Source organism: Mus pahari, chromosome 4, assembly GCF_900095145.1.
Source record: "Mus pahari chromosome 4, PAHARI_EIJ_v1.1, whole genome shotgun sequence".
In the NCBI taxonomy this organism is placed as follows: domain Eukaryota; kingdom Metazoa; phylum Chordata; class Mammalia; order Rodentia; family Muridae; genus Mus; species Mus pahari.
In genome coordinates, this window is record NC_034593.1 from 87,341,062 (window position 1) to 87,362,131 (window position 21,070).

Genomic DNA, 21,070 nt, shown 5'->3' on the forward strand with positions numbered 1-21,070 from the left:
CACTTCTCCTTTCCTGCTCCAAGGAGTCAAGTTTATTAGAACTATGTCATGTTTAACAAATTTCATTTCTGCGCTATGACCACTACTCCATAAAAGGCACAGCATCCTAGAATGTGGAACTAAAAGGTCTTAAGATTCCATTCCTAGCTCATTCTTAACTTCTGGCGTGCCAACAACCAAACGGCTTCTTCAAGCACACAAAAGGAAGAGCCTGCCTCTCTCCAGACTACAGAGGAGAACAAATGATCCAGGGGGCACGTGCGGAAAACCTCAGGTCACACCCAACACGGCTGCCTGTTTTAGTATTCACAGGGCAAAAATGCCATCTACTGTCCTTCAACAGAAACAAAAATTCATTTTAAGCTACAGAATTATGACAAAATTCAAATGTTCAAAGGAAATCTGAAGTACCATCCTAAAGAATAATGGCCAAAGTACTACTGTACACAATGATCCCCTCTCTGTGACATCTTCCAAGAGTGCCAGCGACTTCCCTGTCCGTCAGCCAGGGCCCTGGCACTACCCTTACTATTTAACATCTCGAAAACAGTGTCACTGCTATAGTTAGATGGGGAACTCCCCGAGGACGGTGTCAATCATCATCCTACCACCTGGTACCCAGCAAACCCAGCAAACGTGGCTGATGTATTACAGTAAGCTTGCACCTCTTAGCTCACGTTCACAGAAACCCAAGGGGACATGATAAACATCAGCTTTACTTCTCCCTGTCTGCTTTTCTCCTCCGCCTTCTGCAGCGAGGCAAATACAAGGCCCAGGTCACACAAAACCCAGGGGAACGGCACTCTTAGTTGTGACTTGCATCTGCTTTAGATGACTTGCATGTTGGGAAACTTCTAGAATCAAGAGCAGCCCAGTGGGCTGGAAAGATGGCCCAGCCAATAGTGGCTAGGCTCACAACCAAAAATATAAGAGCAGCCCAGTTTTACCTTATAAGCAACCCCAGAAAAACTCCAACATACTCAAGCTGATGTCACACAAGTTGCGGCTTAAGGTAAGGTTTTTTACCTTTCAAGATGTCCACTCTGCGTTGTCTTCTACATTGGGGCGGGGAGGAGCTTACAGAGAAGGAGAACTGTCACCTCACCACACAGGAATGGTTAGGTCAATGTGAAGTGACACCAGTTAGTCCCACATCCAAGTCCTAAGAGGACAAGAAGAAAGGAAAAGTTCATATGCAAATCCACACTGACTCTAAGGAAAACTCCCCACTGCTGTGGCCGAATAGAGGACACCTGGGAGAAGAAAGAAATGGGTCAAAAATGGGAAAAGGAGGCAAACCCCTTAAAACTTCAAATACAAGTCAGAGAAAAGGGATAGGAAACCTAGGGAACTATATATGTAATGGCAACTAGGGAACTTGGAATAACCAAAACAAACAAAAGCATCCTTTGAGGTCTTGTTTTTACCCTTTTGTACAACCAGGAACAGCCAGCACAGGGTGCAAAATGACTTTTGGTTTTTCATGTGGTCTCTTTGTCCATTCTTAGCATAATGGAGCTACTTAAAAATATTACAAAGCCCAAAGTGTAAGCAGCATTAAGTTGACTTTCAAAAATCACAGTATTAAAAAAAAAAAAAAATCAGACTCAGTTGGCCTAGGGTAGCTCTTAACTCCATGATTCACAGCTCCCAAGGAATCTCTACACAGGAGAGGAGAGATGGCTTGAAGCCTTCAGGGGATAACACAGACCATCATTTTGACTAATCTCTAAGTAACGAAGTTAGCACAGCCTTCAACAGTGGGTGTAGCATGGGCAATAGTGGGACTGTGCTGCCAACAGCACCACATCACATTAGTTGAAGACTTGATGATGTAATGACACATGTTCTTCCCTCATCACTGCATCAAAACCAGTCTCCTTAGACATTATTCTGTGTGTGACAAAGAGGCACACATTACCATACCACCATGAATGTTTTGACAGCTCATCTGTACTTCTATGTCTTACATCTTGTGCATTTAGAAAACATTCTCAGATGGGACGCTGTATCGTTTCATTGACAGAGTACTGGGACAGAAAAACACTAAAACCCCAGACTTAGAACAAGAAAAGCTCCCAGCGACTTTGCTATCACATTAGTTGAAGCGGAGAGGAGAGAATAGGACCACCCACACTATCGCATGACTGAAGACAATCGACTAGGTAGGAAACCAAGAACCATGCCTTAGGCCACACAACACAGGGTGCTTGCAGCCCAGGCCAGCATCTACCTTCTCACACTCTGGCCTGACTTACACTCAGTAATTACTATCAAAATCACTGTCCTCCCACTAAACACTAATCTTTCAAAATTATTGGAAAACCCTAAATTTGGACAACAGAACAAAACAAGTGTACAAAACTCCCCTTTTTGTTCTTTAATTAACCATATTACTGACTGTAAGAAAGCTGAATTTGGTCTGCTAGTGTCAGACAGTCGAAGTAGGATTTTTAAAAAGTTATACTACATAATCACTCATCCTCAGAGGCGTTCAAAGAACTTTCTGGCCAGGTGTTAACTGGCTAGACTAGAAGGCAGTGGCTGGAGCGGACAGTCGCCACTCCATAAGCAGCCACACCAGGAAACATCAGAGATTTGTTCAAAGTAAGTCATCCAGAGAGCTAACATCTTGATTCCAAGTTCAAGGCTTTTCACCACTGTGTCAGGTCACCATGATCCAATATTCAGCTGGTTACAATGCTTTTGAAATCCCTGGGTCTTTCCCCACTAGCATTTTTTTTTTTTTTTTTTTTTTGAGTTTACAGCAGCAGGTATTTCTGAAGGCCACAGGGAAATAACCCATTGAAGAAATTCCAACGTATATAAGATTTTTTGTTTTATTTTTTTGTTTGTTTTTGCTTTATTTGGTTTTTTGGTTTGTACTGGTTAACAAGAATCAAGAACAAAACATTCCTTTTGCTCAAGAACCAGCTCCATGATACTTGTTCTATAAATAGAAAACTATACAGAAACTGTGCTTCCATCTTTAGGCCAATGACTTTCCCATCCAACTATCATCTATGTTGAAACTATTATACTCAGCAACTGATTACAAAGACTTTCAAGGCTTAATATCCAACTTCTAGATCATAAAGCTATCAAATGTCACATACACACTCATTCCTCAAAGCATGTTTGCAACACCTAAACTAAGGGACCCTCTTCTTAGTCCATCCCTGTCAATAGTTTAGGCCTTTTTCCAGAGAAGACTTTGTTACTGGTCCCCAGGACCATCAGATTTGCACACAAACACTTCTTCATGATAAACTCCCCAATGACTAGTGTCCAGTCAAAAACTTTCAAACCAACCAGACTTAGAAACCTCCGAGTCACAGACTTACCTTCCAGCATCTCGACTGTTTCACCACCTATTCTTCTTACCTCCTATAACTAATTCATCACTGTGTTCCCTACCCAAATCTCTGTCACCCAAAACAACCATTTAATTCCACAATCTATCAAACGCTAACAAATGCACCGTCAAATTGACTTTTTACACGGCCCCTGAAGTCACTGTCAGGGGGTGACTTGTACTTGCTTTAACTAAAGTCTAACTCCGTATCCATTGCATCCTGCCTTGGACTATCTCCACGGAGGCATATTTGCATCCATTTTGTTACCCAATCTAATGACTTTGATTCCAATCTTGGCCTCAGAATAACTCTTTTAACATTTAAAAAACGCCCTCCCTTACCTCCAGCAGACCAAGGCTCTTGGAGGGCAGATTTCAAGCCTTCCTTCTCATCCTCGGCAGCTTTAGCATAACGTTCCCAGGAATACTACTACCAAGGCCTTGGTCCTTCCCTCTGGACTAACCACCAACTCTGCGACTTGTTTTCCTTACGCTATCTCCATTTCATCAAGCTCACCCAACACTTACCAGTGACATCTTAATAGTCTTTGCAACTTTCAAAGGCCAGCCAGCCTCTGGGGTTCCGATTTGAAAACCACTGGTGTGTTCTACGACCCTCACAATGACTCAGTGACCTAACTCACTCGCCAACTCACCTGCTGGAACCCTTTACAACTCAAGACATTCCTCTAGGCTTTCACCTCCCCCAACCCTTCAACAAGTCACTGGCCTGCGGAGTCCCCTTTCTCCCCTCTACGCATCTCCCGGGTCTTACAAACTCAACCCGAAATTCCTAATTTCGCGCGCTCTTTCCTCTCCATCGCCCCTCCATCCCAAGACCCCGAGACGGTCATCTCCCCTCAGGTAACCTCTCCAAGCACAGCTTTGGGACACAACCTCTAAAACCCCGAGAGATGCCCTGGTCTCTCCCACAGCTCCCGAGGCTCCCCCGCCTCCCCCAACAGGTTCCTCCAGACTCAACTCGCCAAGCCAGCGCCCCGACCCCCGGAGGCCCCCCGGCCACACGCGCACGCGGACCCGGCCCCCGCCGCGCCGGCCCGCCCCTCCCCCTCCCCGGGGCCACTTACCCCGGGCCGGAGAGGGGGAGGGGCGAGCGCGGGCGGGGGCTGCGGTCCCGGGCTGCTCTCAGCCCCGGGGGGCCGGGGCCCGGACCAGCGGCGGCAGCAGCGCAGCGTCTCCCCCCGGCGGCGGCAGCGGCGGCGGCGGCGGCGCCGTCCCACTCCCGCAGGCACACATAGGCTCCATTGTCCGCCGGTGCCTCCCCCTTTCCGGCTCCCCCTCCCAGGCCCGCCCCTTCCCCCTCCCCTCGACCCTCCCCCAGCCGCACCGTGCCACGAAAGGTACCGCGGGCCCCGCCTCGGACGCGAGCGGAGACGCGCCCCTCCCCCGGCCCGCCCGGCGGGGAATGGGGCCCTGGCCCCGCCGCCGCCAGGGCCCGCCCCCTCCGGGGGAATGGCACCCGTCCCCCTCCCCGAAGGCGATCGATGGTACCAGCCCGCCGCGGCCTCCGCCCCCTCCCGCGCCTGGCTCCGGAGAAGCCGCCCGCGCCCCGCCCACCCGGGGCCCCGCCCCCGCGCTACACGAAGCCCCGCCCCGACGGCACCGCCTCCTGCTTTGCATGACCCCTCCCATCCAACCCCGCCCCGGCTAGTCACCGGGTCCCCCCGCGGTGACGCCCACTCCCCGGTTTAAAGCCACAGAACCCTCTTTTTCAACTAAAAGAGCCTCCTGCGGGGCCCACCACGGGGCGGGTGGTGCGGCGGGGAGGTTCTCTTCCTTCCTCACCCTCCTCCCGGCGCTCACTCACCCAGACTCCCCACGGCCTCCAGCAGTACTGGGAGCCACGGAAGGGGATTAGAAAAGGCGCGGGAGGGGGAAGGGCAGAGTGGAATTTGGCCATCTTTGACAGAAACTAACTGGGAGCTGCAGAAGAAATCGATCTTCCTTCACTCGCCCGCCGCTCAGGGCCGGGCCTAGTCTCCAGTCTTCATGCCACCTCCTCGCACCTCTCCACTGCGATTCCGCCTTGCTTCTACCAGCCCACCCATCCGCCCCTCGGTGTCCACTCTACCTTTGCCCGTGAGGGCTTTCTTCCCTCTGGAAAGCTGGCCCCCTCGGCTTGCACTCTTCTCCCTCTTCCCAGAACAGACTCTCTGGGGTCCTGCTGGCGCTGTGGCTAGAGCAAGGTCTCCTTCACCTCGGGCCCTGCCCCGCCCCGCCCTGCCTGGCCAGCACTACCTATGGCTTCCAGAGAGCACCTTCTTCCCCGGCCCCCAGGTCTTCTTCCAATCACTCCCTTAATCTTTTTGGAAGAGCTTTGTTGTTGAGAATTCGGGGGCGGCGCGTTCAGCACTACCCCTGTGAAGTTAGATGTTAGCTCATTAGATTGCACTTTTTCACATCTTGGTTAATGCGTGTTGCTCAGATTCCTGTTATCCTTACTTTGTGGGGCGTGTTACTGCCTAGACCAGCCATCGTTACCGTCTGCCCTCCCCACAAAACCCTACTAATCTTCGCGTTTATACTTTGCGGAGTCGATCTTAAAGATTCTCCTGCAACTCTGCGCACTGGTCCAAAGCGTTTCTAACGGTTAAGTGAATTCTATGTACCTGAGAATGTACGTAGTCACCCGGAAGATGGAAGGAAGCAACATAGCCAAAAGACCTACATGGACTTAACCAGGACAGCCACTACTGCCTCCGTTTTTCTCTCTATAAAACAGGGAACCTTCCTTGTGGTGCCCTTTTAAGGAACAGTGCTGTCGTAAAGGATGGTATAATAGAACCCTAAATAATAAAGTTCACTCACTACTTTCCAGTCTACTCAAAACTCACAACTGGCCATGTGGGTTTCCATACAGTTTCTCCCTGGCTTAGAATCTGAACAACTGTGGCAAGATATTTTCTCTTTGAGACTGAGTTTATAAATGTAAAAGAGAGTCAGGTAGGTCTAAACGATATAAACCTGAGAGCAAATTGAGTCCAAGTAAGAAAGTTGAAGGGTTTGGGGGAAGGGAGTTGTCAACTTTTGGCTTTAGGAATTAGATTCCACGTAGCTAAGAACCTCTCTAAAAGAGGCGTGAGAAAAGAGCACGTGTGACTATGAGAAGAGACAACCAAACTAGAAGTATGTAAGAGACATTTGGGATTGCTAATGTAAGGGAAAGGGTCTCAGCTCACATAGATTGCATTCCTAAAAGAAAACCATTGCCAAAATACTTCTGTCCTCATTAGGAATTCTATTGTTGTGATGAAACACCATGACCAAAAGCTAGCTGGGGAGGAAAGGGCTTATTTGGTCTATACTTCAACATTGTAGTCCATCACTGAAGGAAATCAGGACAGGAACTCAAACAGGGCAGGAACCTGGAGGCAGGAACTGATACAGTAAGGTATGCTGCTTACTGCCTTGCCTCCCATGGCTTGCTCAGCCTGCTTTCTTATAGACCCCAGGACCACCAGCCCAGGGATGGCACCAACCACAATGGGCTGGGCTCTCTCCCATCAACCATTAATTAAGAAATGCCTTACAGCTGAATCTTATGGAGGCATTTTCTCAATTGAGTTCTTCCTTTAAGATAACTCTAGCTGTGTCAAGTTGACATAATACCGGCCAGCATGACTTGGGTATTCCAGATCAGGTCACTGCTGGACAACAAGCTAAAGGGCAGACTGTGACAATAATGTTTACCTAAAGGGTAGACTGTGACAATAATGTACTTAAAGCAAAACAAACAAACAAACAAATAAAAAGACAAAAAAATAACTTAACTGTCTTTGCTAGGCATTAAACTCTCTTGCAACCATGTGTTAAAGTTCAAAAATTATTTACTGAATTGGAAGGAAAATGAAGACAAGGATCACATGCACAACACTGGGCTTCAAGCAATAGCAACAAGACCTTAAGCACGCAAAAAAAAAAAAAAAAAAAAAAAAAAAAAATCAGGACATGTAAAGGCTAGCAGCCCCACAGTGATGTTAGCTTAGCTATATCACACACAGGACGGAAATGCGTTTTAAAATGTCATATATTCTGCGCAATAGTTTCTTTCATTGGAGTATTTGCTCTCTGGATTTTCTAACGTCCACATATCTGCTCTCGCTGGACAAAAGCCTGCCTTTGGTGTCGAAGGGCCTGGCGGACTGTGCAGGTATGAACAGTCGTGGATAGCTAAGATTCTTCTAAAAGCATCTTGTAAAAAGAAGTCTCCTGATGTTTTTGCTACTCCAGCAACTCTGTGAAACCCTTCTTCCTCCGAATGGCAAAACTGCTAAAAATACAGGTTTTTTCATAGACTCGATTGGACTCCTTGCACTGAATCTTGCTTCTCGTAAGGACCATAAACACATAGTGGCCTCTAGGCCAGGATGCTGCAAGTCTGACTTCTTAACTCTTCAACAGGCCAGGCTTTTCTATCAGGACACCTATTTCTTTTCTTTTGGTTTTTCTTTTTCATTTTTTTCTTTCTATTTTAAAGATTTACTTATTATTATAATAATAAATACACTGTAAGTAAGTACACCATAGCTGTCTTTAGACACCCCAGAAGAGAGTGTCAAATCTTATTACAGATGGTTGTGAGCCACCATGTGCTTGCTGCGATTTGAACTCAGGACCTTTGGAAGAGCAGTCAGTGCTCTTAACCACTGAGCCATCTCGACAGTTCCCTCTTTTAGTTTTTCAAGACAACATTTCTCTGTTGTAGTATGTAGCCCTGACTGTGCTGGAACTCGCTCTGTAGACCAAGCTGGCCTCGAACTCCAGAGATCTGCCTGCTTCTTCCTCCCAAGTGCTGAGATTAAAGGTGTGCAACACTACCACCTGGCCACGGACACCTATTTCCAAATTAAAGGGACAAAAGCTCTTGTTTCATGCCTAAATACTTTAATTGAGAAGAATCCATCTTGTTTCTTAGATGACAGATTTTTTTTTTTTAAGATTTATTTATTATATGTAAGTACACTGTAGCTGTCTTCAGACACTCCAAAAGAGGGCGTCAGATCTTGTTAAGGATGGTTGTGATCCACCATGTGGTTGCTGGGATTTGAACTCTGCACCTTTGGAAGAGCAGTCGGGTGCTCTTACCCGCTGAGCCATCTCACCAGTCCAGATGACAGATTTTTTTAAAAAAATATTTTTAATTTTTTTTATATGTATGGGTGTCTAACCTGCATGTATGTTTCTTCATCACATGTGTGCAGTGCCTACAGAGGCCAGAAGAGGGTGCTGTCAACACCCTGGAACTAGTTATAAAAGGCTGTGGGCCACTATATGAATGCTATGACTTGAACCTGGGTCCTCTCTCTGGAAGAGCACAGTAGTGCTCTCAGCCACTGAGCCATCTCTCCATGTTCTTAGATGACAGTTTTGATGTGGCAATTTAATGATTTGCCAAGACTGCTCTTGCTGTGAGGGACTAGGATTTGAGTCCCGTGCACTACAGCACAGTTCAAACTCCTAGGAACTGTTCATTCCCCACAGTATCAGTGACTGTTGGAGAGAACAGGCAGTTAGTTACCTTAGGAGCCATGGAATTAAAACTGAGCAAGTTTGAGCCACTCAGCCAGCCAGTGTCAAGGTTACAGTAGCTCCTAAACAAACTCTCACTGGGGTCAAGGCCCTCGGCAAGCCCAAAGGTTCTTCCCGCTGCGCTCATTCATTATCCTCCTCACTGGTCAAAATTGGTGAATTTCAATGCTGAAGGAATACCACTGAGGGTCACACTGACTGAAAAATGCAGGCTTAGAATGCAATGGCTTCTTGTTACTTGCCCAGTGCCGGGATGAGGTAGCCTGAAATACTTTTTTAGGCTGCCATGAAGGAGAAACAGCTTTCCATGAAAATTCACAGAAGAATCTCAGAGCTTCATCTTCGCCTGACAAAATGGAGGGCTGGCTGTCTTTTTCCTGAGTCTGGAGTCCCTGTCCCCTAGCCATCTCTCCTGTGCCTTCTCCTGATCCATGATCTGCAGATAGTGGGCGTCGAACCATCCTACCGACCCGTGGCGTGATGGGCAGATCCCCTGGAAGGTAACACTCTGCTTTATCACATGCTCCAACCTATGTGGTCCTGTCTCTGGCTTCCTCATCCTACTCCCTAAGATCCCAGCTCTGTGTCCCAGAGTTCTAAGCAGCTGACTTGGTGCTGATGCTCTCCCACCCCCACCCCCCCATCTCCTGTTTGATGTAGTCCACATCACCCACTTCTTCCCAAAACTCCTCATCTTCATATAGAAAAACAAACGAACAAACAACAACAAAAGCTGTGTGAATGGATACTTAGCCTGCCTGCATGTCTACAGACCGTGTGTGCCTGGTGCCTTCCGAGGCCTGAAGAGAGAGTTGGATCCTCCGGAACTGGAGTTAAATATGGTTTTAAGCCTCTAAGTGAGCACTGGGAATCGAACCCAGGTCCCCTGAAGAACAGCAGTGCTTTCAACTGCTGAGCCATCTCTCCAGTGCTGCGCATTAAAGGTAGGGATTAAATGCCTGCCCGGCAGGGGCTTTCCCTGCGCTCTAACCTCTGTTTTCATACTACTACCTCATGCCTACCCTTGGAGTCCCACTTCCCTCTCCCTTGCCAAGTTCCACTAATGTCTTATTTCACTTTCTGTTGTTAACTGCTTCCCCAAGCAATGGTTCTAGACACTTCTACTCATTTGATTACCTTCTGGGCATTTCTTAGGAATCCTGTTCTCTATCCAGACATATATAGTTTTTGCTCTTGGGCCCTTCCCTTTCACACAAAGAACCTCTTCGGCTTCACTGAAGTTGCTGCCCAACTATTTTCAGTGTTACACTTTGCACACGGGTGGGGGGTGGGGGGTGGGGGGGAGGGGAGGTTGAAGTCTTTAATCTGGGCAACTTCCCTTGACCTCTTGTCCACCCACCGGGCTGTGGGAGTCCCTGCTGCCTGTGTGTAACTGGACTTTGTTTCTACATTTGGGCTGCCGGACAGCCCTAGAACCATCTTAAGCTGGAAAATGGATCCCGAGCGGAACCCAGACAACGAAACATAAACAACGTCTTCGCTTCTTGCCTCCTGATCCTTGCTGTCTGTGTCATTTCCCATAGCAACTGTCCCAAGTGTGAGCCCTACTGCTCTACATTGTGAGGTCTGTCTTTCCTGCTTCATCCCACCTTGGGAGAACCAGGCAAAGTTGTTTTTACCTTCTGTCTGGCTTTTATCTCTTTCTTTAGTAAAACCTTAAAGCATACCCTCTTCCCCTTCCTTTTCATCCAAGTCCATCCAAAAACCAACCCACACGGTGGTTTCTTTGTTTGTTAATACTCCAGCCAGGCTCCTGCTACAGCCTCACCCAGCTGCCAAATCCACCAGTAACTGTCTTCCCACCTCAGCCTTCTCCTCCAGCCTTTTCGGTTCCCACAGGGATGCTGCTATTCTAGGTTTGTCTTCTTTATTGACTGAAACTTCTGCTTGTCCCTCACTGAGGATGCTTTGAAGGTCCTTGACTCTTTCTTCCTCTCCTGTTCTCCCAAGTTTGGCCATCTCTTTTTGCATATGACCAGCATACCTGCCCCCCCCAGCCCCCCATACCCCACCTTCTCCATCCACCCACACCCACCCCCGACCTCCCCGAAAGGTCTAGTTCAAGCCTCACTTGAATTGATGCTGTAGTTCAGCTTATCTCCATGAAGAGGTCAAAACCAAATTTGCCATTTTTCAAAATCAAGTCACGTTTCTCAATTCTCTGTATGCTCACTTAGCCCCAACTGATGGTAATCCTGACTCCACCTCTCCTGCTCTGTGTAGTCTTAGTCACCAGCAGCCAGAAATTCCTCCTTTAATCCATTTCTTGTTTTTCTGTTTTCCAATTGGGGATTGTTGGACAGACAATCCTGTTTCCAGTCTCTCCCTTTGTTAGTCGTTTTCCTAACAGAACTTCCTAAAGATGTCCACATAGCCTCCAGTTTACGCAGTGCCCGTTCCTCTAGCCAGGATCACCGTTGAGGCCACTTTGGTTCTTTGATGCCCACCTACTCTGAGAACCTAACAATATGGCATAGTAGCAATAATATTGGCTTCAGAGTCATATGGACCTGAGTTTGAATATTGAACTATACTTTTTAGCCAGGAAACTCTGGGCAATAGTGGCACACTCCTTAAATCCCAGCACTCAGGATGCAAAGGCAGGTGAGCTCTGTGAGTTCAAGGCCAGCCTGGTCTACAGTTCCAGGACAGCCAGGGCTACACAGAGAAACCATCTTAAGGAAAAACAAACAAACAAACAAAACAACAACAACAACTACAACTGAAGGAAAGAAAGAATTTCAGGCAACACCTTCCCTTTTTCTTTCTCACTTAATTCAGTTCTTTAATCACAACTTGAAACCACACCTAACTATGCGGTCTCAAACACCATCTACCTCTTGCTGCACATCCCAGTTTCCCGCCTGAGAGCAGACGTTTATGCCTGTTTTGTTTTTGAATCATAGATCATTGCTATTTTTAATCAAGGATCTACTAAATGCAGGGCATATTAAGGGATCAATCCTGTGCACGAGGTTCATCCGACTTGGACAGTTCTTTCGTTTAAAATTAAAATCTCGAGTAAGTGCCCACTGTGTGCCTCCTGCAAAATACTAAAAATTCAAGACATGAAAGAAAACATGAGGCATTCCCCGCCCCACCCCTCTGCCCCCATGCTGGGATCTGGAGTCTGGTGAAAAATACTGGTAAGTAAACATTTATAATCAGTTATAATAACTGATACGGAAAAATACTGGGTGTTGGATGTATGCGAAAGAAATACGTCTAGGTAGACAGGCGACTTAATGCGAAAAGACCCAAGCAGACGCTTAAGGAATGTGTAGGAGCGAGCTGAGCAGAGGACTCAGCGATGGGCAAGAGCTCAGCTGTGTGGCAATGTATATAAATAGCCACAAAGCAAGAACGGGGCTGATAAATAAGTAGCAGCGCAGAGGCAAGAAAGCAAAATGGCAATCAGAGGAGCTCCATCATCTGAGCGGGCAGGGCTAAGGAAACCCTGCTTCACTGAGGCAGAGGCAGAAGAGGTTCAGACAGGCGGCTCAGCCAACGCCCCCTCCATGCAGTGCCACACACAGCAGAGGGGCGGTACCTTGTTTGCTATGATGGCATCTAGGTTTTCCTCAGAGAGGGTGCTCCTCTGCCTTCCCAAAATGCATATCTGGTGAAAGCTACTTCTGGGTGGGGGGGCTCGTGGTCGGTAAGCTGTGACCTTAGGAGAAGAACTTGACTGTGCCAGACCTTGTGGTATGGAGTAAGGATGCTCGTTTTCTTCCTCAAGCTTTGTTGGAATAAGTGACTATGAGTGGCTACATACAGATAGTATGTATACTACCCAAAACAGACAAAATAATTACCCAATAGATGTTGGTTATTCTTATGTTTGGTTATCGAGACTGTCCAAAGTGGGATGGATTGGAAGGAGAGATTTTAGGGGCCCTGAGAAATCCCCCACAATGCTCCCTTCATTTTTACACCCATCATTACTCATTGAGATCTCTTTAAGGCTCTTGGCCTGATCCTTTAAATTCTGCCATGAGAAATACCTTTGGATTTACAGTTTCGCTTCCCCCAAGCTCTTGGGGAAAACACAATAAAGGGTTAACTTATTCTAGGAAGTTATCTGACCATAGTCATATCCTCTGAGGCTACAGACTGCAACGAAGGAATATTGTGGGGAGAAAAAAAGCTAATTTTGAAACCTGGAGGTCTTCCCTCAGAAATTGAAGGCAGGCAGAGAGATGTTCAGGGGGCACCTATCCCTTCTGGGATTGGAGGAAGGGGTTGAAATTGCAGAGAGATGCCAAGAAGTCAGAGGAAAATAAAAACAAGCTCATTAGTGCCCAGAAAGGCAAGCTTTGCCAACTCAAGTCGCTCTGACCTCGGTCTGGAGGGGGGTGGTCCTTCATCACCCATCCCTTGCTCTACTCTGGGTTTGAGAATAAGTCGCTCTGGCCAGGATCGGTCTTGACTCTTAGGAACTGAGGCCAATATACAGGTGACTGAAGAACCCCTATGCTAAACTTTTTATTGCTTTACATGTTTAATCTCTTATCATTGATCATCTGTGCTAAATTACACAGGAGTGAGGGAGACTGCTACAGAAGCTGAAGAAATCCTATAGTTCAGTTGAGGAAACAACTGTAAAAAATGTTTAATAACAGTTAATACCTTAATTGAATTACAGGCAGGCTTAAAAAAAAAAAAGAAAAGAAAAGAAAAGAAACCACAGGCTTCCATAGAAAAGGCAAACAAACCATGGGCTGAGTCTGAGGAAAGCAGTGGCAGTTTCTTGAAGGGTCAGAGGTTAAAATGGCCTTGTAAAGAATATGACTGGTGGATGCAGGAAGAAAAGATGACCAGGAGGGACAGACAAGGTGCCATGTCAGACACTGGGAAAGAGCACAGTAGATGTACAGCTGTGAATCATAAACTAGGAATGGCAAAGCATGTTAGAAATGATCTGAGTGACAGCTGTCACATACAGAGCAGTTAACACGGGCCAACTACTCACCCAGACAATTTATATTATCTTATTTAATACACAAGGAAACCCCATGAGGTACAAACTGCTTTATGGGAGAAGTGACTGTCCTAAAGCCGACAGCCAGAAGCGTGCCGCTGAGGTTAAAGCCATTCGGTTTGAGGCAGAGCTGGCTCTGTGGCCACTGCAGCCTGTCTGTACACATGGGAGGGTCTGCAGGGAGCACAGCTGGGGAAATATAATGGGAAACAAGACTACAGAGGTGGCTCAGCAGCGATGAGCCCTTGCCTCAGATGATCTAATCCTCAGTGTGCACTTCAGGTGGTTCACAACCACCTGCAATGCCTAACTTCAGCTCTTAATTCCTCTGGCCTCTAAGGGCGCCTGCACATGGGACATCCTCACAGACTTACACTCATGAACATACAGGACAAGATTTTTTTTCTCTTTTTCTTTCTTTCTTTCTTTCTTTCTTTCTTTCTTTCTTTCTTTCTTTCTTTCTTTCTTTCTTCCTTTTGTTTTTGTTTGTTTGTTTTTGTTTTTCGAGACAGGGTTTCTCTGTGTAGCCCTGGCTGTCCTGGAACTCACTCTGTAGACCAGGTTGGCCTTGAACTCAGAGATCTGCCTGCCTCTGCCTCCCAAGTGCTGGGATTAAGGGCATGAGCCACACTACTGCCTAGCTAAAAATCCTTTTTAAAAATGCAATGAGAATTAATTGAAAAGAACAATCTAGGGAAAGCATTAAAAAAAAATACATTGTTAATTAAAAAGAAGAAGAAAAGGCTACATAGTTGACTCAACACTGCTTGTGCTACAGCCTCCTTCTGAAGGCATCCCTCTAGCTGGGTCTTATAACTGTGCACCCATTTCACAGATGAACAAACCAATCTGGAGAGGGTAAATAACTTTCTTAGACCTCACAGCTGTTAAATAGCACTAACGGTCCAAGACTTAATTGTGAGCCTGGTGGCAAAACCTGTGTTATAGCTCCCACGGCACCGAACCCTTGAGCAAGGGAAACTCTACAAGGGAAAAGCTGACATTCGCATAGTAGTCTTCAAAGCATTTCCACACTCACAGCCACATGCGATCCTTATGCAGATCATGTGACTGGACCAGGAGATAGGCAGCTCCCGAGAAGCTGTAATAATCCGGTCCTTAACACTCCACGCCAACACTGGTCTCAGTGCTTTCTCTACCTGGCCTCATGGTAAGGGCTTTCTAAGCTAATTCTATTAGAGAACAACTCTATAACTCAGCTTCTATTCTTAGCTCACTTTGCTCATGAGAAAATGGGGGGGAGGGGGGGAGGAAAGGCTCAGGGAGGTTAATGAAAGAACTGGGCTTTGAGAAGTTACAGGACTAGCTCATGGCCAGTATCTGTAGGGCTGCTTGTGGCAATGCCAACACTTCCCTGGTGTCACACCCACGCCCGCCTGACCTTTGCATGTTGTCGGTCTATTAACCTGCAGCTTTGGGAAGGAGGGTTTGCAGAGAGAGCGCAATAGGCAAGGAAAGCAGCTAAAATGCATGTCTAGGGTCAGATGCCCTCAAATGAGATGATATCAGATCCTGCCAGGAAAAAGAGGCCATTTTGGAGCTGGCCCAGGCACATAATACTAGCATACACTGAATTTTCTAGCTTAGGAACTAGTAGAAAGGGAAGGCGCTGTGGTCAGAAAGGGAAGGTCTGAAAAATGCCCTGATCTTCTGCTCTCTCTCTCTCTCTCTCTCTCTCTCTCTCTCTCTCTCTCTCCTCTCTCCTCTCTCCTCTGTGTCTCTCTCTCCCCCCTCCCCTCTCAGCCTTCCTGCTGTATAGGAATGTAAATAGAATGATGCAACCACCTTGAATATAGTTTACTTGTTTCTTAAAAGGTTAAACCTGGCCAGGCGGTGGTGGCACACACCTTTAACCCCAGCATGCAGGAGGCAGAGGCAGGCTGATCTCTGAGTTCGGGGCCAGCCTGGTCTACAGATCGAGTTCCAGGGCATCCAGGGCTACACATAGAAATCCTTTCTGGAGTTTCGGGGGTGGGAGAGTTAAGCCTGAGTTTTCCATGTGACCCAGCAACTCTACCTCTGGGTTTCTTCATAGGAGAAGTGAAACCACACACTATACAAAGGCTTGACTGTTAGAGCTCACAGCAGGGTTATTCTTAGTCAAAAGGTGGAAACAACCTAAATGCTCACTTGATGTCTGTGCAAACCAAATGCGGTATATCTGTGCATTAGAGCATAAATGTAGCAATGTATCTTTACAATTACCTTGCTAAATGAAAGAGGCAAGGTATAAAAAAAACCAAACCAAAGCCAAAGTCCCGCATGTTACTTGATTTCACTTACGAGAAGTATAGAAAGTGGTTAGTGTGGGTAGGAATGAGGATGAATCACAATGGTAATGTTTTTATTTTTATTTATTTGTTTAGTAAGATGATAAAGCCCTGGACCTTGTATACTAGGTAGGTTATCATCTACCGAACTGCATCTCTTAACTACAGACAAGCAGAGGTTATGAAGCAAGTATTCTAGGGTCGCCTAATGATAGCCTTGGCTAATTTGCAAGGATATGTGGTATGTGGAGGATAGCACAAGGAACTGGCTGTTTTAGGAAGATGATTTAGGAAGAAACAGAGCTAAATTTTAGACTTACGAGTAAACACTGACCATGGAAGAAGAGACCCCAGGGAGGTGACAGAGGAAGCTGGAAACACTGAGGTGACGGGCTGGATGAGGTATGCAGAAGAATAAGAGGACCCATAGGCAACCCTCACTATCTTTAAGACAATGATTTAAGGGCTAAGGAGGTAGTCAAGAGCAGTAGTCAGAGCACTTGATGCACACGTGTAAGGACATAAGGACCAGAGCCCAGATCCCGCCACCCATGTAACACGCCTGCATCCTAGCCGTCCCATGCCACTTAAGGCCAATAACCCCGGCTCTGAAGTGGGTGGAGACAGGAGGATGTCTGGGGTGTGCTATCTTCCAGCCTAGCTGAGGAAACACAAGTCCTGGGTTCAGTGAGAGACGCTGCCTCAGAGGAAGAGCTGGAGTGACAGAGAGTGATACTCAATGGCCTGTTCTAGTCTCTGCATGCACACATAGGCACATGCAACTGTAAACATATGTATACATATCAGAGACACACAGTCACACACATGATGATAAATACTTAAATACATACAGGCATATATAACCGTTCGCAAGAGTTTTAAGGAAAGGATGCGAACACCCAGGTAATGACGCACCAGCATCGATTAAATGTTACATGTATCCTTTAAGCCCTGGCTGCTTAAAGTGTGGGCTGGGGCCTAGTATAGCATAGCTGGAAGGGGGTGGGGTGTCACAAAAACACTGGCAAGCTCGAAGGGTTTCTAAATGCACAACCACAACTAATTCCAAAAACATGCTCTCTCTGCCCTGCCCGCATTACAACAAGCGGCGCCTGAAGCACCTCAGCTCACAGTCCAGGCTGTTGTATGTTATGGACCGCAGTAGTTTTCCTGCACATACAAAAATTTCTGATCTTTGGTTTAAGGAAAGGAAAACCTTTTCCTACTTTTCTACTGTCATTCTTCAACATGTAAATATTGAGTTAGTGTAACTTTAAACAGGACTATAATCATGAGCTTGATTTAAGAAAGTCCTATTTGGGGGCTGGAGAGATGGCTCAGCAGTTAAGAGCACTGACTGCTCTTCTGAAGGTCCTGAGTTCAAATCCCAACAACCACATGGTGGCTCACAACCATCTGTAATGAGATCTGACGCCCTCTTCTGGTGTGTCTGAAGATAGCTACAGTGTACTTAGGTAAGTAAATCTTTAGGCTTGAACGAGCGGGGCTGTCCGAAGCGAGCAGAGGTCCTGAATTCAAATTCCCAGCAACCACATGATATACATAAAATAAATAAAAATATATTAAAAAAAAGAAAGTCCTATTCATGCCCTTAATTTCATAAGTATTTAATATAATAATGTTCTCTCTTTCTTTGCTTGCCTGAAAGGTAGAAGTAGCTGTTGCTTTTAGTTGGGAACACTTAGAAAATGTCATTTCTGTATAACACAAAGGCATGCAAGTGTTTCTACCACTTTTCATTGTTTTGGAACCTATTAAAATTATATCCTCAAACTTTTAGTTTGAGCAACTTTTTTTGTTGTTGTTATTGTTCTTCAAGACAGGGTTTCTGTGTGTAGCCTCAGACTCACTGTGTAGACCAGGCTGGCCTCAAACTCAGAGATCCACTTGCCTCTGCCTCCCAGGAGTGATGGGACTAGAGACCTGTACCACCACCGCCCAGCTAATTTAAGTGACTTGACCTGACAGACTCTGAAAACTGGATTTTACTGTTTGCTTGGAAAATAATTTGAGAAAGAAAAATCTGGCTCTAGTTGACTGTCCTCATGGTAACAGCTTAGTAACTGGTGTGGTTTCTTCCTAAACAGCATAGGACTTGCAGTTCGAGGGCACCTGGTAAAACTGGAAGATGGCCATTGCTGTATTTATCTCCTGTGCGTCGGGCTCAAACACACAGCATATCACCCTGTAAAACCCTCTGAGTAGCTTGAGTTTCATAAAAATCCATTAAATGAATTTTGGTTTCGGACTAGGACAAAATGTCCAAAATGGCCTTAAACATACCCTGCCATTATTTACTGAATATTTAAGTGATGTGGAGTTCTCGGCATTGACAATCACAAAATCAAAAATATTGATCAATGCTAAAAAACACTGGAAAGGGTCTACATCCTGCAGTGACAAATATTCGGCCAGGATTTAATTCTTTATATAAAAATAAACAGGCACCTCCATCTCATTAGCATGTAAATTTGCTTTCATCTTTAATAAATGGTAAAATTATATGCATATTAAAGAACCGTTTTAAAATATATTCTTATGATAAATTACCAGGAAATGTTTAAGCTGTATGACTATTTTAGAGACCTACGTATCCAGGGTGGCATACAAATTTATCAGATGAAAAAAGTCACAAATAGAAAAGGTTTTAGAAGCTGTAAGTCCTCAGTCACTGAGAGCAGAGCTATGTGCACACCCCCTTCCCTACCCTCACCCCAAATCCTGGGGTAAATCTGCCTGTGGAAGATCACCTCTGAGTAAGCATACAGGGTTATCTGGGAATAGATGGAAAATTTGTCTCTGTTTTGCTGTTAAATGGAGAATTACAAAAGCACATACACCCAAACTAGTACTCACACCAGCGTTAGGGAATCTCCCCCAGCATTAAAATGAAAAATCCTTTCAGTTTTCAGTCACCAAGACGGCGGCCCCTCTGTACCCTAGGATCAAGCTGTTTGGTCCCAGCTCTGGACTCTGGGAACAGAAGCAACTCACGGAGACTTTGAGGTGAATTGTGCGACTCATGCCCCTCAGCCACGCATATATAATAGAGCTGAGGCTACAGTTCCGTGGCAGAGGGTTTGCTATGAGGATGAGGCCGTAGGGTGGGTTCCTGGCACCCCTATGTCCCACCCCAGATGAGTAACAGACCAAGGCAGTAGGAACAGTCTAGATTTATTTTATTTTATTTTTTTGCCAATAAAATCACAGATAATACAAATGCCATAACTAGTCATCACTGTTACAATATTATAATAGTTATTGGACCTGCATGGGCTTTACTAATGCCTTAATAAGAAGCATAAATATTATTATATTGCAAATTTTGTTTGTTTATTTAGACCATTGTATTTCACTATAACTAGTTTTTAATAGCATATATTTGATTTTATATACTTAAAATCTTTCTGTTCTTATGCTTCACAAGACTGGGGTCCCATTATACAAAAGCCCTCAATGACCCTAGGATAGAGGAACCTTTCCGGTCCCCATCTTGAACCACTACCAAAAAAAAAAAAAAAAAAAAAAAAAGCCTTTCCCAACTCCTGAGATCCCACCATTAGCGAGCATTCCCTTTGGGTTTTTAAGATTCCCATTAAAATGCAAATGCCCCCGAAGGAGAAGAACTTCTCTGAGTGTTATTAGTTAACCCCTTAAATGGGGTTGTTTAGCAGCTAGCTGAGCGCAGCATCCTACAATTCAATTAAACAAGCGTTTATTGACCTGCGGCCATGGGGAAGGATCCAGGCTTGGGGACAGGGAGCCCATCGATCCTCCTCTGTTCCTCCCCTCAAGGATGTTTGCAGTCTAGCAGGGGAAATAAAACAGGTTCAAAAGAGACAGAGCAGAAAAACCCGCTTTCCCAGACTTACAAAGAACAAAGTCAACTTGGCGGTGGGGGAGAGATGGCTGAGGAGACAAGGCAGGCATTTCCCTGTGTTCTAGAAGGGCTGAGTCTGGATTCAGCTAGGGGCCGTGCCTTCCACATTGAGGGGTGAGGATAAACAGATAAATACAAGTTAGTTGCTGTTGTTGGCTTCTCTATTGGGGCATAACAGTTCAGGAAGCACACAAGGGAAGGACTTAGAGCTTCCTGGGACCAGAATGAAGGATCTAGCATGGTAATAAATATATTCAAGAAGTGAGCGGAGTCCTGCAGAGTCCTTGAAGGCACCCTAAAAGGGTGGTTTCTGGGTTAAGAGGGGCAACCAGACAAGAGATGGGACTAGATGTAGGACTGCAGTGTGCCGTGGAGGGCCACTGTCGAGTACTTCGTATCTGACCCTTTACCAACAACCAGAAGGCTCTTATCGGAGCAGGATATATTTGATTTGTCCTTAAATTTATCATGAGAAATTTTTCAACAAGTGGGGACAGGGTTAGTAAAAAGTGTATCCTGAGTTGATAAGATAGGTAGAAACGGAACCAGAGTACTATAGGGTTCCCAAAGCCCAGAGCCGGTTGGTTCAACTGAAAGCAGCGTAACTGTGAAGGTTCAGGGCCCCAGAGGAGGTCTGTTGAGTCAGTCCCTCCATGGGCAAAGTGAGCTTGCCTAAGTCTACTGGTGTTCTTGTTGCTCTGTGTCTAGAAGAAGGTTGACCAGAAAGATGGGTATGAGGTAGGAGTGGGAAGGGCGGGAAGGGACGGGGAAGGGGTAGGAACAGAGTCGGAAGATCACAGCCATAACAGGAATGAGGGGGCAGTACAATTTAGGATGTATGTATGTATGTATGTATGTATGTATGAATGTATGTATGTATGTATAGACTCAGCTCACTTATTCCACCAGCCCACGTAAGGGCAAGGAGAGGGGCGTGGACTGTGGAGATGGCAGAGGAAGGGAAGAGAAAG

The 21,070-nt window shown here is 46.0% G+C and overlaps 2 protein-coding genes across 5 annotated transcripts in view; one reads left to right on the forward strand and one right to left on the reverse strand.

The window, feature by feature from the left end:
• The window catches only part of Bcl9 (BCL9 transcription coactivator), an 87,922-nt gene that overhangs the window by 19,656 nt on the left and 47,196 nt on the right, over positions 1-21,070 (reverse strand). For 3 of the 4 annotated variants that reach the window (XM_029537510.1, XM_029537509.1, XM_029537511.1), the window contains exon 2: positions 1,027-1,162. The gene's annotated coding sequence lies outside the window, so the exon portion shown is untranslated. Of the gene's footprint in view, positions 1-1,026; positions 1,163-4,443; positions 4,622-21,070 lie in introns of those variants that run through there. The other variant, XM_021195292.1, reaches the window with a different exon arrangement.
• LOC110320849 (basic proline-rich protein-like) lies at positions 2,144-5,027 on the forward strand. The gene is made up of 2 exons (XM_021196954.1): positions 2,144-2,165; positions 4,291-5,027. The coding sequence occupies exons 1-2, from the start codon at positions 2,144-2,146 to the stop codon at positions 5,025-5,027; spliced, it is 759 nt and encodes a 252-aa protein (XP_021052613.1).